This window comes from Tachyglossus aculeatus, chromosome 15, assembly GCF_015852505.1.
Source record: "Tachyglossus aculeatus isolate mTacAcu1 chromosome 15, mTacAcu1.pri, whole genome shotgun sequence".
NCBI lineage: Eukaryota > Metazoa > Chordata > Mammalia > Monotremata > Tachyglossidae > Tachyglossus > Tachyglossus aculeatus.
The window spans coordinates 17,024,956-17,042,018 of NC_052080.1; the positions used below are offsets into that span (position 1 = coordinate 17,024,956).

The window sequence follows — 17,063 nt, forward strand, 5'->3', positions numbered from 1 at the left end:
AGGATTCAAAGTTGGAATGTAAACCCCATGGTGATGCAGGGATCCAGATAAATCGGGAGACAGCCAGGGGTGTGTTGTTGACCTTCAGTCAACCGTCTAGACTCCGGTGTGGTCCAGACAGGCAGTCAAACTGGGGGTGATGTGAAAGCACAGAAGGACTCTGGCAACAGCCTACACGTGCCCGAACTCGGAGTCGAGAAGATGCTTCCTTGTGTAAATAGAGCACGGGCCTGGGAGGCAGAAGGACCTGGGTTCTAATCCTGGCTCTGCCTCTTGGCTGCTGTGTGACCTTGGGCAAGTCACGTAACTTCTCTGGGCCTGTTACCCCCTCTGAAATGGGGATTAAGAATGCAGGATAGGGACTGTGTCCAACCTGATTACCTTGTTTCTATTTATTCATATTAATGAATATGAAGCAGCGTGGCTCAGTGGAAAGAGCACGGGCTTTGGGGTCAGAGGTCACGGGTTCAAATCCCAGCTCCACCAATTGTCAGCTGTGTGACTTTGGGCAAGTCACTTCTCTTTGCCTCAGTTACCTCATCTGTAAACTGGGGATTAAGATTGTGAGCCCCCCGTGGGACAACCTGATCACCTTGTAACCTCCCCAGTGCTTAGAACAGTGGTTTGCACATAGTAAGCGCTTAATAAATGCCATCATTGTTATTATTACCCTAGCACTTAGAACAGTGCTTGGTACATAGTAAGTGCTTAACAAGTACCATGATTATTATTATTATTAGAAATCTAGTGGTTCAAGTATCACCACCTTAGGAGTTTCGGCAAGGAGAAACCAGCCTTCAACAGCCTCAGATCAGAAGCTTATTTACTTTCCCAAAGGTTGTGACACACCTGTACGCGGGGCGGGGGGAAAGCCAAATTTGTGCTGCTGCCGTTGAGTAAGAAACCTGGCAGGTCTAGGCATGATGAATGGACTTTAGCCTTCGACATGTTAAGCTTTTCACAATGACAGATGAAAGCACGGGATTAGTTGACATTCAAATAAATTACAGTTTGCGGGGTGGAAAAAAGCTACAGCCGATGACAAATCTTTTAAAATTACTTGTTTGAAAACACATTCAAGTCGGATCTTGTTGGAAATGACACTGGAAAAAAAAAACACAAAACACTAAAACGTGAGCATCTTCTCAAGTTAGCACCTTTCCAAGGTGGGAAACCAAGGCTGATTGATTTTCCATGCTGCCATCCGAAACTGAAATTCAACTGGGCCTCCTTATCTTCTGGGTAAAATCTATCCAAGTTCCTGGTTGGGGCAGGACTTTTAATAGTGCTCTCCCATATCCAGTAATGGAGGTGGCAAAATTGGGCTGAATTAATAATTTCTTAAAGAATATTCATCGTTTTGCTTCTCAAGTAGGAAACCCTCTAAAAATCCTACCTCCTGGAAGCCTTCCCTATCTACTTTTTTTAAATAGAATTTAAGTGCTTATTCTGTGCTAAATACTGTACTAAGCGGTGGGTTCAATCAATCAATGGTATTTATATATGCAGAGCACTGTTCTAAGCACTTGGGAAAGTAAGCACTTCTCTCTGCCTCAGGTACCTCATTTGTAAAATGGGGATTAAGACTGTGAACCCCACGTGGGACAACCTGATAATTTTGTATCTCCCCCAGTGCCTAGAACAGTGCTTGGTACATAGTAAGTGCTTAACAAATACCACATTATTAAGCCTGTTGTGTGGGCAGGGATTGTGTCTATTGCTGTATTGTACTTTCCAAGCACTTAGTACGGTGCTCTGCACACAATAAGCGCTCAGATACAACTGAATGAATACAACAGAATTAGTCGATAAAGCTAATCGGGTTGGACACAGTCCCTGTTCCACATGAGACTCAAGTCTGAATCCCCCTTTTACAGATGAGGGAATTGAGGCACAGAGAAATGAAGTGACTCGTCCACAAGTGGCAAAGGTCCTCTGACCCCAAGTTGTCAGTCATCTTTATTGAACGCTTACTGTGTGAAGAGCACTGTACTAAGTGCTTGGGAGAGTAATATATAAGAACAAACAGTGTGCTCCAAATAGACATTCTTAAGCATTTATCCCCATCCTCAGGACTTGTAACTATGTATATTCAGTTGTACCTCACTGAATTCCGGTGTTTATCTGTAGTATCTTCCCTCTTCCTCCTGCTCTATTTGGAAATCATTCAGGCTGGCTTGTCCTCTCCATGAACTGTGAGCACCTCAAGGAGCAGCATGGCCTGGTGGAAAGAGTATGGACTTGGGAGTCAGAGGACGTGGGTTCTAATCCTGGCTCTACCACTTGTCTGCTGTGGGACCTTGGGCAAGTCACTTCATTTCTCCATGCCTCAGTTCTCATCTATAAAACGGGGATTAAGACTGTGAGCCTTACGCGGGACAGGGACTGTGTCCAACCTGATCACCCTGTATCTACCCCAGTGCTTAGAACAGAGCGTGGCACATAGTGCTTAACAATTGCCACAATTATTTTGATTTTTTTAAATCTCCATTTTACAGCTGAGGAAAAAGAGGCCCAGAGAAATAATAATAGTGGTGGCATTTATTAAGTGCTTACTATGTGCAGAGCACTGTTCTAAGCACCCCTGGGGAGGTTACAAGGTGATGAGGTTGTCCCACAGGGGGCTCAGTCTTAATCCCCATTTTACAGATGAGGGAACTGAGGCACAGAGAAGTTAAGTGACTTGCCCAAAGTCACACAGCTGTCAATTGGCAGAGTAGGGATTTGAACCCATGACCTCTGACTCCAAAGCCCGTGCTCTTTCCACCGAGCCATGCTGCTTCTCAGTGAAGCGACTTGGTCACAGAGCAAACAATTGGCAGAGATGGGATTTGAACCCGGGTCCTCTGACTCCCATTAGGCCACGCTGCTTCTCTTCTGGTTCTTTGCTCTCCCCTTCACCCCGTGGTGAAGTGGCGGCTTGGAGTCTGTGAGGTGCATGTGAACCGGGGGCTCGCACTCTGTGAGGTACATTCAGGCTAACGAGAGCAGACGCAGTCCCAGCTCCTCAGAGGGCTCACAGTATAGGTGGTGGAAGACAGGTGCACAGGAAATAGGAATAAGCTACTGACCATGGGAACATTTAAAGCATCAAACCATCAGTGATTAGGAGCATAAGCAGCAGTCCTAGGTGTGTGTGTTGAGGCAGGAGGACAATCCTATTTACTCCAGTGCTTAGTACAGTGCTTGGGGCACTTAAAAATGCCATTGTTTATTATTATTATTATTATTATTATCATCATTATTATTATTATTATTATTCAGTGGCTTGTTTGGACTCCCTCAGTGTCACCGCAGGAATGGTTGCAGGGAGGCTTTTCCATGGGTCCCAGCTTCTGATGTTTCCCTGCAGACCTTGAGCCCCGTGGGGGACTGTTTTGGACCGAATTAACTTGTACCTGCCTCAGCGCTTAGAACACATAGTTTTCCACATAGTAAATAAGGACCAAATACCACAAAAACTTTTCTTTTAAAAGATGATATGGGCAGAGGGCAGACTTTGGGCTCCCTCTTGGTTCAGAGTGGAGTAGAAGTGGGTAGATTCTAACCTTCCAATTCCTTCCTGGTCCTGTAAGGACAGAGTCCAGGTTCTGCAGTGACAAAGATGTGAAGAGAAATGACTCTGGTTTTCAAGCCGCCTCCAGCAGACTGCCATACGTGTAATGTCCAACATTGTTACTATTGGACTCCCCCAAGTGCTTAGTACAGGGCTCTGCACACAGTAAGCACTCAATAAATACCACTGATTTATTAAGGTCACCGTTTGTGATATCTCTCCCTTCTCCTGCGCTCTTTCCACCTTGGATTTCAAGAAAAAGCCAAGTTCTCCCTCCCCAGTTGGCCTTCTTGGAAGCCGTGTTATTCCCATTTTATGGCTTGAGATGCTCCCTAGTAGGTGAATTGTCCAAGGCCACTTTAGGCCAAATGTCCAGAAAGTCAGAAAACTAAAGCCAAGCAGGGTAAAGAACTGATTTGGATAGATCCATGGTGACCCATCACTGCTGGATCACTGGAGGGAAATATGGGGATGGAGGCGGGGAGGTGTTGGATGGAAGCAGTTTGTTGGTTGAGAAGCAGCGTGGCTTAGTTGGGAGTCAGAAGTCCTGGGTTCTAATCTCAACTCTGCCACTTGCCTGCTAGGTGACCTCGGGCAAGTCACTTACCCTCTCCGGGCCTCAGAGAAAATGAGGATTAAATCCTACTCTCTCTGACACAGCCTGTGAGTCCTATGCAGGACAGAGACTGTGTCCAACCTGATGAACTTCTATCTACCCCAGTGCCTAAAACAAGTGCTTGACACAGTGTAAGCACTTAACAAAGACAAAAAAAAATCAACTAGTAATTCTGTATGTATCTCAGGCAAGTCTTGCATAGTACTTTTTTAATTGTCTTCCTGAAGGATGACTTCACATGAGTGGGAGAGAACTGTAAAAGGAGTGATGTGTGGGAGCAGATCAGAGGATGTTTCCTCTGCTAAGGACATATGTGCACAAAATGAAATCTGGACCCAGTTTATGCTGTGTGAAGCCCAAGAGCTTCTCAGGAAGCGATACTTCATTTTAATCTTTAGGTCTGAAATGCTCTCTCTCTATTTTTCTCTCTCCCTCTCATTCATACTCTAACTGAAATTCTTTGGGTGGGGACTGTGTCTGTTATATCGTCAAGCTCTGCACTTAGAATGCAGTAAGCACTCAATAAATGTGATGGACTGGCTTTAAGACGAGACTGAAAGCTGCTGTCTCTAATCCAGTACTTGGCAAATGCCACTATTGATAATGGTGATGATCGTGGTCCCTCTCTAGAGAAGCAGCATGGCTTAGTGGAAAGAGCATGGGCTTAGGAGTCAGAGGTCGTGGGTTCTAATTGTGGCTCTCCACTGATCAGCTGGATGACTTTTCTGTGCCTCAGTTCCCTCATCTGTAAAATGGGGATTAAGATTGTGAGCCCTACGTGGGACAACCCGATTACCTTGTATCTACCCCAGTGCTTAGAATAGTGCTCGGCACATAGTAAGTGCTTAACAAATGCCATCATTATTATTATTAGCCACGAAAGTGCATAGGGCCCTCCCACTGTCCTTCCGAGGATCCTGGAGCCAACGAAGGAGACAGAGTTGTGATCTGGCTGGCCCTGTGGGAACTGACCCAGGAATGGTATCGCAGATGGTCTGACTTTCTCATCCCCTCGAGGGCAGGAATCAAGTCCTCTTTTCTTGTTCCTTCCATTCAGGGCAATGTGCTCTGCATTCACTGTCACCATGATCATCAAAATGGCATCACCATAATGATATGGTATTTGTTAAGCGATTATTGTATGCCAAGCACTGGAGTAGATACATGATAATCAGATCAGACACAGTCCCTGTCCTACATGGGGCTCACAGTCCAAATGGAAGGGTGGACAGAAATTGAATCCTCATTTTACAGATAAAGAAACTGGGGCTCAGAGAAGTTAAGCAAGTTCCCCAAGGTCACACAGCAGGCAAGTGGCAGAGCTGGGATTAGTACAGTGCCTGGCACGCAGTAAGAGCTCAACAAATACCATTATTATTATTATTATTATTATTGGAATTCAGGTCCTCTAACGGCCACATGCGGGCTCTTTCCAATAGACCATCTCAGCCAGATGTGGTCTTGGCGGTGGCTTGCATTGCCTGGAGACCTGGCCTTAAGGTGTAGAGATTTGAAATCATTTTCTTGGGCAATCTTTCAGCGACTGTCGAAAAACTTCAGATACGCTTGTCAGTGGGTTTATTATTGAAAATGTCGTTCTCTTTTTAAGAATTACTGAGTTGCCTGGATCCAAATGGTTGGTCCCAGATCACCAAGTCAGGCTTCAGATGAATATTCCTGGTGTCTTAATCCCCATTTTACAGATGAGGGAACTGAGGCACAGAGAAGTGAAGTAACTTGCCCAAGGTCACACAGCAGAGGATTGGAGGAGCTGGGATTAGAACCCAGGTCCTCTGACTCCAAGTCCTGGACTCTGTCCACTAGGACACACTGCTTCTTTACTGAGGGTGGCAGCCAGATGGGGTTTGGTAGAACCGCTGTCTCCCCTCCCTTTCATTTAAGATGGCCACGACAGGCTGGGGGAGGTTAAGCATCTCCTCTTGGGATATGTGTGTGTGTGTGTGTGTGTGTGTGTGTGTGTGTGTGTGTTGGGGGGAGGGTACTGCTTGATGTTAAGCCAGCTGTGACTCTCGGCTCCCGTCGTAAGCCTCCGGCGGAGCCATTTCCCAAAGCACCTTTGAATGTCGACATTGTTTTCCATAAAGAGCAGTCTTGTGTGGGATACGGTAAAGCCCGGTAGTTTCACCTGCAACTGAAGGTGTTTGATTTTGATCCTCTCTTTGAGCACACGATGGCATCAGTTTTAGCTTTGTAAATCTCCCTAAACAAATGGGCCTCTCTCACTTCCTACTGGGGTATCAGAGGATGATGTCATTTTGATTCAGAGGTCTGGGTGGGCCCTTAGATTGTGATTCCTAAATGAAGGGTGATTTAGAGGGGGGAACTGGGGAGAGGGCCCGGCTTTGGAAGTCACTCTTCTGGCATTTTCAAGATTCATCTGGAATCATCGGAGTAGGGGCCGCTTCAATTGTCCATTGGTAAATTCAGGATTCCTGCCTGCTCCTTCCTTTTTGGGGTGTAAAGATGAATATTTTTTAACTTGCAGAGATTGCAGTACAGCTAAGCTTTTCCCCTTGGGAGTTTTGTAACTGGCTTGAAATTGCGCCCTAGGTTTATGCACAGCGTCCTTCTTTTGACCGGCTTGTAAAATCCGCTCCAGCCATCTGCCTTATGGCCCTGAAGAAAATGTTTTCATTTAGCAGTTATTTCCCTGTTCCTTAGAGGATATTCTTGCAGCATATCCACAGTGATGATCATGCTAGAAAGATTTCTCTTGGTGTTTACAAAAGAGGCTCTTTTTCTCCAAATGCCAGGCCTCCATGCAGCAACTATTTAATTGTACTTTCCCAAAGGCTCAGTACAGTGCCTTGTGCTCAGTAAGTACTAAATAAATAGGATCAATTGATTGAGTGGGAGCAGCGTTAAGCGAAAAGTGCATGGGGATGGGAGACAGGAAACCTGGGTTCTAATCCCAGCCGTGCCACCTGCCTGCAGTGTGACCCCTAGATGAGTTGCTCAACCCCTCTGAGCCTCAGTTTCCTTATCTGTATAGTGGGGAATCCAATTTCCCATCCACAAGGAGCTTAGGGGCAGGGATGGTGTCCGACCTGATTGTCTTAGTACAGTTCTTGGCACCTACTAAGCATTTCCAGAAACAGCACAGTTGTTATTATGACTATTTGTGTGTGTGCCTTGGGTGGGAATGGAGGCTGATTTCTGAGGGAGACAAGACATCCATGGCCTTCTGTAATGATTCTGTGTTCTTTGTCCTTAGGTGTATACCGCCCATGGGCCCACAGTCATCATGCCAACCTGGTTCTGTGCCCGAGAATGGTTCTGCCACGTGGGCTCCTTTAACGAGGGGGGAAAGGTGAGCTTCCCAAGAGAAAAGTGCTTCCTTAAGCCATTTGTGCTGTTTGGTTCAGAGGGGTGTCAGCATGGGAGTCAGGGGGCCTGGGTTCTAGGCCCTCCTCTATTGCTAATCTTCTCAGTCTTGTCTATCTTGCCGCCGCCAACATCCTGCCTGTGGCCTGGAGTGCCCTCCCTCCTCATATCCAACAGATAATTCATTCCTCTCTCTGCCTTCAAAGCCTTATTGAAAGCACATCTCCTCCAAGAGGCCTTCTCAAACTAAACCTTCTTTTCCTTTCTGCCACTTGTCTGCTGTGTGGCCTTGGGCAAGACACTTCACTTCTCTGTGCCTCAGTTCCTTCATCTGTAAAATGGGGATTGAGACAGTGAGCCCCATGTGGGACAGGGACTGTATCCAACCTGATTTGGTTGTATCCACTCCAGCACTTAGTACAGTGCCTGGCACATAAGAAGCGCTTAATAAATACTGCAGTTACTATTATTAAGTGCTTACTATGTGCCAGGCACTGTTCTAAGCTCTCAGATGGATATAAGCTAATCAATTTTGACAGAGTCCCTGTCCCATGTGCATTCAATCATATTTATTGAGTGCTTAATGTGTGCAGAGCACTGTACTAAGCACTTGGGAAAGTACAATGTAACAAAAAACAGGTACATTCCCTGCCCTCAATGAGCACGGAGAGCCCATTTTGCAGATTAGGTACCTGAGGCACAGAGAAGTGGAGTGACTTACCCGAGGTCGCACAGATACGTGGCAGAACCAGGATTAAAACTCAGGTCCTTCTGACTCCTAGGCCTGTGTTCTATCCACTAGGCCATGCTGTTTCTCTTGTAGCTGTGATTCCTTGTTGCTGCACAGCCGTTGGAATGTTGTCACTGAATGCTTGATAGGTGTCTTATTTACCGGCAACTTGGTATTTAGCCTCTGAGACAGGTTGGATGCCTCTTGGCAAGGAATCAGTAACAGTAGTCGTGGTGTATGTTGTGCTGATTGTGTACCAAGCCCTATGATAAGTGCTGGGGTAGATACAATACAGTGAAATCAAACACAGTCCCTTGTTGATGGCTTCCAGTGGCCACTCCCTTGGAACTGGAATTCCCTCCCGCTTCGTATTGGACAGTCCAGCCCTCTCCCCACCTTCAAAACCCTCCTAAAATCACATCTCCTAAGATGGGAAGGCGAGATCAATTCGGTAATCATTCACCGAGCGAACGGTTTGTTCTGGAAACGCCTACTTGCAGGGACTGTCAGTGCTAGATTGTCAAGCTCTTCTCTTTGAGAATTTGGCTGTTCTGACGGGGTTTGAAGCCCCCTCCCCATCTCCACTGGGTGCACACATTATTCATCCAGTCATATTTAATAAGTGCTTACTGTGTGCAGAGCACTGGACTGAGTGCTTGGGAGAGTACAATGTAACAATGAAAAGGTGCATTCCCTGCCCACAGTGAATTGGCAGTCTAGAGCTCCCACACACCAAGACACACACACACAGCCCCCCCTTCCCCCACCAAGCCTCTCAGCTCTGTGAAAAACTGCACTCTCAACTTGCACCTCCAAAATCCAGGCACCCGGAGATTGAGCCTCCACAGTTACAGATTATTCTGGAATCCCCAGCCCACCTGACCCCCTCTGATTTGTGCAAACTGTGTGGCAGCGGTCTGGGCTGAAGGGGCACCAGCCTTGGGGGGTGGGTCATCAGCTGCCCCAGGCAGGCAGGCCTGTTCTCTGACGTGGCTTCTCTCTGGGAGCGAATCTCCAACACCACAGTGTCCGAGGCGACCCCATGACGGCCGATAAACATCGAATGAGCCCGGGAAATTTCCACAGCTCCATCTTTTCATGCCAAAAAGCTGTTCTTCTCATTTGGAATAAAACCCAGACACCTGCTGATCATATTTCTTCAGCAGAAAGTGTTGCAAGAGCAAGGGGAGGCAACAGCATTTCTGCTGGAAGTAGCGAGGAGAGGGTTGAAGGGTTCAGGCCATGTGGAACTGTGGAGATCTCAGGCACTGCAAGTTTATTAGTCACCCACCTACAAAGTCTTATTAAGGGTTACATCTCCTCCAAGAGGCCTTCCCTGATTAAGCCTTCCTTTTCCCCCTCAGCTCCCTCCCTCTCCTATGTCATTTGTGCACTTGAATCTCTGACCTTTGGGTATTTGATACTTACCCCCGACCTCAACTCCACAGCCCTTATGTAACAAATGTGGTATTTAGGCCCTTAATGTGTGTCAGGCACTGCTTTAAGCGTTGAGATGGATACAAGTAAATCGGGTTGGACACAGTCCCTGTCCCAAATGGGCCTCAGTCTCAATCTCCATTTTACGGATGAGGTCCCTGAGAGTGAAGTGACTTGCCCAAGGTCACTTACGAGCATACTTATAAATTATATATTATAAATTATTTACAGTAATGTCTGGGAAAAAAAATCAGCCAAAGTGAGTGGAATGTAGGCCCTATAAAGAAGCCCTCCCTAGGGTGATTCCCTAAGCTCCGGGCTGGAGCCGGGTGCTGGGAGGGGTAATATTTTTATAAGGATGAAGTCTATCGGCTGTTGTCTTTTGGGTTTTAGGACATGTCTGTTCTCTTTCAGCAGCAGGCCCATGGTTTCATCTCTTTCCAGGCCTCTGGCTCCTCCAGTGATCGTGTAAGCGGGCCATATAAGGGAAACAGCCCAAGTTTCCTCATGGTTCTTCCTTGAGAGCTACCCAAGGTATTGATGGAGCTGAGGACTCCCTGCCATAGCAACTTCCCTGGGCGTTTGCCTCCTTCTGGAGAAAGCACCCCCCTCTTTCCCCTGCCCCCTGGGATCAAGCTTGCCCCCAAAGGAGACCTCCTGCTCTTGCAGATATTACCCACTCACACCCCACCCCAGCACTCTTCCACCTAGCGGAAAAAGCCCGGGCCTGGGAATCACAGGATCTGGGTTCTAATCCTGGCTCTGCCACTCATCGGCTGTGTAACGCTGGGCAAGTCACTTCACGTCTCTGGGCCACAGTTCCCTCACCTTCAAAATGGGGATTCCATAGTGGTTCTCCCTCCTACTCAGATGGGTCGTATCTGATCTGCTTATATCTACCCCAGCGCTCAGTACAGCGCTTTGCACATAGTAAGCACTTAACAAAGACCACATTCATACCAACCGGGGGCCACAGCAGTATGGGGAGAGGGGAGAACTCTCCGAGAGAGGCTCCCCCTTTCCCCACCATTCCCGTACACTCCTCAAGGCTGTACCATCTAGTCCCCGTCGCCCAGCTAATCTAAAGCTCCAAATCGGAGGAACCCATATCTCTTTCTGGATTTCCCTGCTGATGGCCCACACTCTCCAATTTCCCAATTGCCTCCACCGGATGGAGTTCAATGCGAAGAGCCAAACCCCGGTACCTATGGGAAATGACCTGCCAGAGGTGGACCCCAAATCCGGAGATTCCGGTGCTCATGTTGAACAGGTCAGGGATGGAAAAACCAGATACACCCAGATCGACTCCCTCCTCCAGACCGAGCATTCCTTTTAAGGTTGTGTCCAGGCTCGAGTGATTAAATGAACCACCCCATTTAATAAATCTGTTGAAAACTTCGTTGAAGGGCGAAGTCCATAAAATAAGTTCCAGGTGGTGAGTATCTGGTGCCGGGCTCGCTGAGGAGGAGGAGCACTGGTTGATCCCAGCTATCCTGTTGCAGGACTAATGGGCCGAGTGGTTTGAGCCTCATATTGCCCAGAACCCAGTGGGGGTGTGGCAGTCTCAGGGGCTTCACCAGGAGAAGTAAAGCCAGAATGTTTTTCCTCTCCTTGAGCCAGACAAGATAGCTAAAATCCCTGAAGGAGAGGAGGCAGATCCTGAGGGGCCCGGGAGGTAAAAGGTTAAGTAGAAAGTGGGTGTGTTTTTTGGTTTCTTTTTTGGAACCTGAATTGGAAGATCATCAGCCCCATCAGATGACCTGTCGAGGTGCTCTAGGGAGAAATCAGTACAGAAAGCAGGCAGTGATATTCTTGGCCCGAGGATGTGAAAACCGAACAGAGACCAGGATTTGAGCGTGGTCCAAAAAGGAAAGAAAGGGTGGGAGCTGATGATGTACTATTCGTTGAAAATAGTTGAAAAAGTAACTTGGTTTTCCTCAAATAATGGCACTTTTCACTAGTGGAAAGAGCTCGGACCCAGGAGTCAGAAGTTCTGAGTTCTCATCCCGGCTTTGCCGCTCTTCTGCTGTGTGACCTTGGGCGAATCATTTTACTATGCTCTGCCTCAGTTTCCTTCAATTTCCTCACTTGCAAAATGGGGATTCAGGATCTGTTCTCCCTTCTATTTACACTGTGAGCCCCGTGTGGGACCTTGGTTATCTTGGCTCTACCCCAGTGCTTGGTACAGTGCTTGGCACATAAGCACTTAATGAATACCATAGTTATTGTTTGCTGTGTGACCTCGGGTAAATCACTTCTCTGCTCTGGGCCTCAGTTTCTTCATCTGTAAAATGGCATTCCAATACCTATTCTCTCTCCTGCTTCAGCTGTGAGCCCCATGTGGGACTGTGTCTGATCCAATGAATCTACTCCAGCACTTAGAAAAGTGCTTGACACAGAGTAAGTGCATAATGCTCATTATTAGTATTATTATTATTATAATCTTGTGTCATTGAAAATAGGTTTAGCATTGTCCCATCCACTCTTTCCTTCCGGAGCACTGAATGTTGTCCTGTTTATTTTCCCTGCTCTCTAAAGTGACCTTCCATGACTCACAGAAATACACAGTAAGAGGCACTGTCAGGAGCCCCCAAATCGGTTCAGCAAACACTGGGTAAAGCTAACGGTCGTTGCAGATTTCTGGTGTTATTACCGGGGCTAAATGATTTGCCATCCAATCGGACTGTGAACCAAGGTCAGTTACCGAACCACGGTCAGACGAAGAGACTTAAAGGGATTTTGCGTAATTCTGTGGAGAAACCATTGATCCCGCCTTCCCAGGCAGGAAACGAAGAGCGTATTTCTGAGGGAGGGGCCCTTGTGAGTCTCTCGGTCCCGTCTCTGGTTGCCGGCCAAGTGGAAGTTAAAAGACTCTTTCCAGTGTAGGGGGATGGGAAGCCTAATTGCCACATGCCAAATTAGCAGGATTCCCCCAAAGGAAGCAAGACAGAGGAGCACAATGAGAAGTGTGTGTGGAACACTTTGAAGTCTGCAAATTCTGAATTCCAGGTTATTTACAGGGGAGAATGAAGGGTAGCAGTGCATCCTGGAAGATGGAAATATAGGCCATATGGAAGATGTTTAGTTTCAGAGGAATGACAACAAAGTAAAATATTGTGAAAAGAGCATTTTCTCTTTTTTTAGCTCAGCTTTGGTATTTCCAGGATATCAGACGTTGGGTTGACCACGGGTCAATGCGTAGCTTTGGTGTGGTGGATAAACCAGAAGTCCATGATCAGTCAATCGATGGTACTTACTGAGTGCCTACTGTGTGCAGAGCACTGTACTAAGAGCTTGGGAGAGTACAATAAAACAATAAGCAGACACATTCCGCAGTGTGGCTCAGTGGAAAGAGCATGGGCTTTGGAGTCAGAGGTCGGGGGTTCAAATCCTGGCTCCGCCAATTGTCAGCTGAGTGACTTTGGGCAAGTCACTTCACATCTCTGGGCCTCAGTTACCTCATCTGTAAAATGGGGATTAAGACTGTGAGCCCCCCTTGGGACAACCTGATCACCGTGTAACCTCCCCAGTGCTTAGAACAGTGCTTTGCACATAGTGCTTAATAAATGCCATCATCATCATCATTCCCTGCCCAGTCTAGAGGGGGAGATGACATTAACATAAATAAATAAATTAATAACTAGGAGTCCAGCCCTTTTCAGCGTGGTCATCTTGAGGGCTTCCTGAGGTGAAGGGATTTGTTAAGGCTTTGGCAAAGATGAGTTGCACCTAGAAGGTGATGGTTAGGCAATCGGTGGTATTTAGTGAGGGCTTACTGGGCACCGTCAGCATTTGGGAAAGGACAGTAAAGTAGATAGACACGTCCCCTGCCCCAAAGGAGCTTACATACTGGAGGAAGATCACAGACTCTTCCTCTTGGACTTTGTTTCTCAGCACGTGGCCCAGTGGAAAGAGCCCTGGCCTGGGAGTCAGAGGATCTGGGTTCTAATCCCCCTTCAGCCACTTGGCTGCTGTGTGACTATGGGCTAGTCACTCAACTGCTCCCTGCCTCATTCATTCATTCAGCTGCATTTATTGAGCCCTCGCTTACTGTGTGCAGGGTACTGTACTCAGTGCTTGGAACGTACAGTTCAGTAATAAAGAGAGACAATCCCTGCCCACACCGGCCTCAGTTACCTTATCTGTAGAGTGGGGATTAAATTCTCCTCCCTCCAACTTAGACTGGAAGCCTAATGTGGAACAGGGACTGTGTTCTACCTGATTATCTTGCATCTACCTCAGTGATTAGAACAGTGTCTGGCACATGGTAAGTGCTTAACAAGTACCTTAAAAAAAAAAAACAAGTCCCTCACAGTCTTAATCCCCATTGTACAGAAGTGGGAACTGAGGCCCAGTGAAGTGATTGTCCAAGGTCACAAAGAAGATGTGGTGGAGTTGGGATTCGAACCCAGGTCCTTCTGACTTCCAGGTCTGTGCTCTACACATTAGGCTTTGCTGCTTCCCTATTACTGATCAATTGATGCGGTATCTTGTGCTTGGGAGAGTAATGTACAATGGAGTTGTTAGGACGTGATCCCTTCCTCAAGGAGACATGGGGAGACGGACGAAATAAATTACAGATGGGGGAAGCAGCCATATCATACACTGAGCAATCAAACAGTGGTATTTATTAAGCGCTTACTGCATGCAGAGCACTGTACTGCACAGCATCTTAACTATGGCTCCAAACAAAAGTCTTCATGCCCCATGGGGTTGTTTCCTTCCTCTCTCTGAGACCAGGAATCTCACTAGAGGGGTATGCTGAGAAGCTACAAGGCCTAGTGGAGACAGTATGTGTCCGAGAGTCAGAAGGACCTGGGTTCTAATTCCAGCTCTTCCACCTGTCTTCAGTGTGACCTTGGGCAAGGCACTTCACTTCTCTGGGCCTCAGTTGCCTCATCTATAAAATGGGGATTAAGTCCATGAGCCCCAAGTGGGACAGGAACTGTGTCCAACCCGATTTGCCTGTACGCACCACAGTGTTTAGTAAAGTGCATGACACGCAGTGAGTGCTTAACAAATACCACAGTTGTTATTATTATCATTATTATTAGTGGCAGGATACTGGAATTCTGGCACGTCATGCGCTTGCTGTAAGGAAACCCAGAGGACCAATGCTTGGGCTCCAGTTGAAATGGGAATGAGCATTTTGAGCCACAGCTGTTTCTGTTCCACAACTGGATGAAAGCGGGACTTCAAGTCCCCAATTCTAGACAGGATTTCATAATCCTCAGAGTGAAGGTGGTGGAATGGCTCAAATCGGAGTATCAGCAAAACACAAGGTGCATTTAATAAGAAACATGCACCCTGGCCGGCTTTAGCTCAGGGCGTGAAACAAGAAACAGAAGGAGGTTTTAAACCGGCTCTGAATTTGTGCTGATTCGGTGAAGCTGGGCAGCAGGGGAAAGATGAGATAGGGAGGTTCTAGGTGAAAAGCTCCCCAGGGCAAGACGTGGGAGGAAAATAGAAGTTAGCAGGAGATTTGGGCAGCTGCTGAATGGGGGCTGTAGTCTGTAAGCTCCTTTTGGGCAAGAATCATGTACTAACTCTTCTGCAGGCTCCTCTTTGGACTCCCACCCTTTGACAGTGAGGGTCCCCCCAAAGCTCAGTTTGCAGTTCCCTTTCATTCTCCATCTACACCCACTCCCTTGGAGAATTCATTCACTGCCGTGGCTTCAGCAATCATCCCTATGTTCATAATTCCCAAATCTCCATCCCATTTTCTCTTCAGTCAATGGAGTTTACTGTACTAAGTGCTTGGGAGAGTACAATTTTGACACCTGTCTACATGTTTTGTTTTGTTGTCTGTCTCCCCCTTCTAGACTGTGACCCTGTTGTTGGGTAGGGACCGTCTCTATATGTTGCCGACTTGTACTTCCCAAGCGCTTAGTACAGTGCTCTGCACACAGGAAGCACTCAATAAATACGATTGAATGAATGAGTGAATGAGAGAATAATACAGTAGTGTTGGTAGATGCATTCCCTGTCCTCAAAGAGTTGACGGTCTAGAGGGAAAAGCAGATGTTAAAATAAATCGTGGCTATCTATGTAAGTGTGGTGGGGGTGAGGGTGGGTTGTATTTCATGTGCTCAAAGGGTACAGATCCAAGTGCAAGGCTGATGCAGAGGGGGAAAGGGGGTTTAGTCAGGGAAGACCTCTTGGAGGTGATATGATTTTCAGAGGGGGTTTGAAGGTGGGAGAGTGGTGCTGTGTTTGAAGGGCCAAAGAGTTCCAGGCTAGAGAGAGGATGTGGACAAGAAGTCAGCAAGTCTTTCCCCTGCCTTCTTTCTCTCCCTCCCTTCCCGTGCCCCCCCCCCAACCCCGTCTCTCTCCCCCTCTGTCTTCCCAACCTCACCCACACTGAGTTTTTTGCTTGTAAATTGAATTGCCTTGATCATACCCGCTCTTCTTTCTGTTTTCCCGTCAGTGAGTTCCAGAGTGTTAAGCCGTCCCCATGCAGTTCAAGTCTCCCAGAGTTTTGCGACTGTGAATTTTTCTGAAGCTGGTCACAAGGAAACTGAGAATATTCCTCATTAAATTCTTTTCCCAAATCCCTAAAGGGTACCAATTAGATTTTAGATGATGGATGGTATCTTGATTTTCTCAGTTAGAATATGTGTGTGTGTGTGTGTGTGTCTGTGTGTGTGTGTTTCCCTAGGCATTGTTGAGTCCTGTGCTCCAATATGTAAGGAATGACCTATACTTTTTAATTTAGTTTGGTTCAATCTGGACTTCTAAGAATGCTGCCTGTTGAGCTGAGTAGACCTGGTGGAAGTGGGAAAGGCAACTAGACATTGTTGTTGACTTTAATGGTAAATTCAGCCAAGTATGCCTTGTCTAAGTGCACTGCTCTGCACAAAGTAAGCGCTCAGTAAATCTCATGGGTTGTTTGACTGAAGTCTCTTTCAGAGAGAAGGCAGCATGGCCTAGTGGAAAGAGCACGGGCCTGTGAGTCAAAGGCCCTGGAGTCTAATTCCACCTCTGTCACTTGTCTGCTGTGTGACCTTGGGCAAGTCACTTCACTTCTCTATGCCTCAGTTTCCTCATCTGCTAAATGAGGATTCAGTAAATACAATTGATTTTTCTTTGAGGAAGCCCTGTTGTGGTTTGTAGCTGTGCTGTACAAGCATGACTAGGAAAAAAAATGTGGCCTTGTGGAAAGAGCACAGGCCTGAAAGTCAGAGGATTCTAATCCTGGCTCTGCCCATTGTCTGCTTTGTGACCTTGGGCAAGTCACTTCACTTCTCTCTTACCTCAGTAACCTCAACTACAAAATGGGGATTAAGACTATGAGCCCCACATAGAACCCGGCCTGCATCCAACCTGATTAGCTTATACTTACCCCAGCGCTTACTTCAAGGCCTGGCCCAAAGTAAACC

At 47.0% G+C, this 17,063-nt stretch overlaps 1 protein-coding gene across 3 annotated transcripts in view; it reads left to right on the forward strand.

Annotated features, from left to right (window-relative positions):
- The window catches only part of B3GNTL1 (UDP-GlcNAc:betaGal beta-1,3-N-acetylglucosaminyltransferase like 1), a 256,114-nt gene that overhangs the window by 184,449 nt on the left and 54,602 nt on the right, over positions 1-17,063 (forward strand). For all 3 annotated transcript variants that reach the window (XR_005454210.1, XM_038757407.1, XM_038757408.1), the window contains one exon: positions 7,408-7,503. Coding sequence is in view for 2 of the 3 variants with exons in the window: in XM_038757407.1 (XP_038613335.1) it covers positions 7,408-7,503 (96 nt within the window). In the remaining variant the exon portion in view is untranslated. The remainder of the gene's footprint in view (positions 1-7,407; positions 7,504-17,063) is intronic.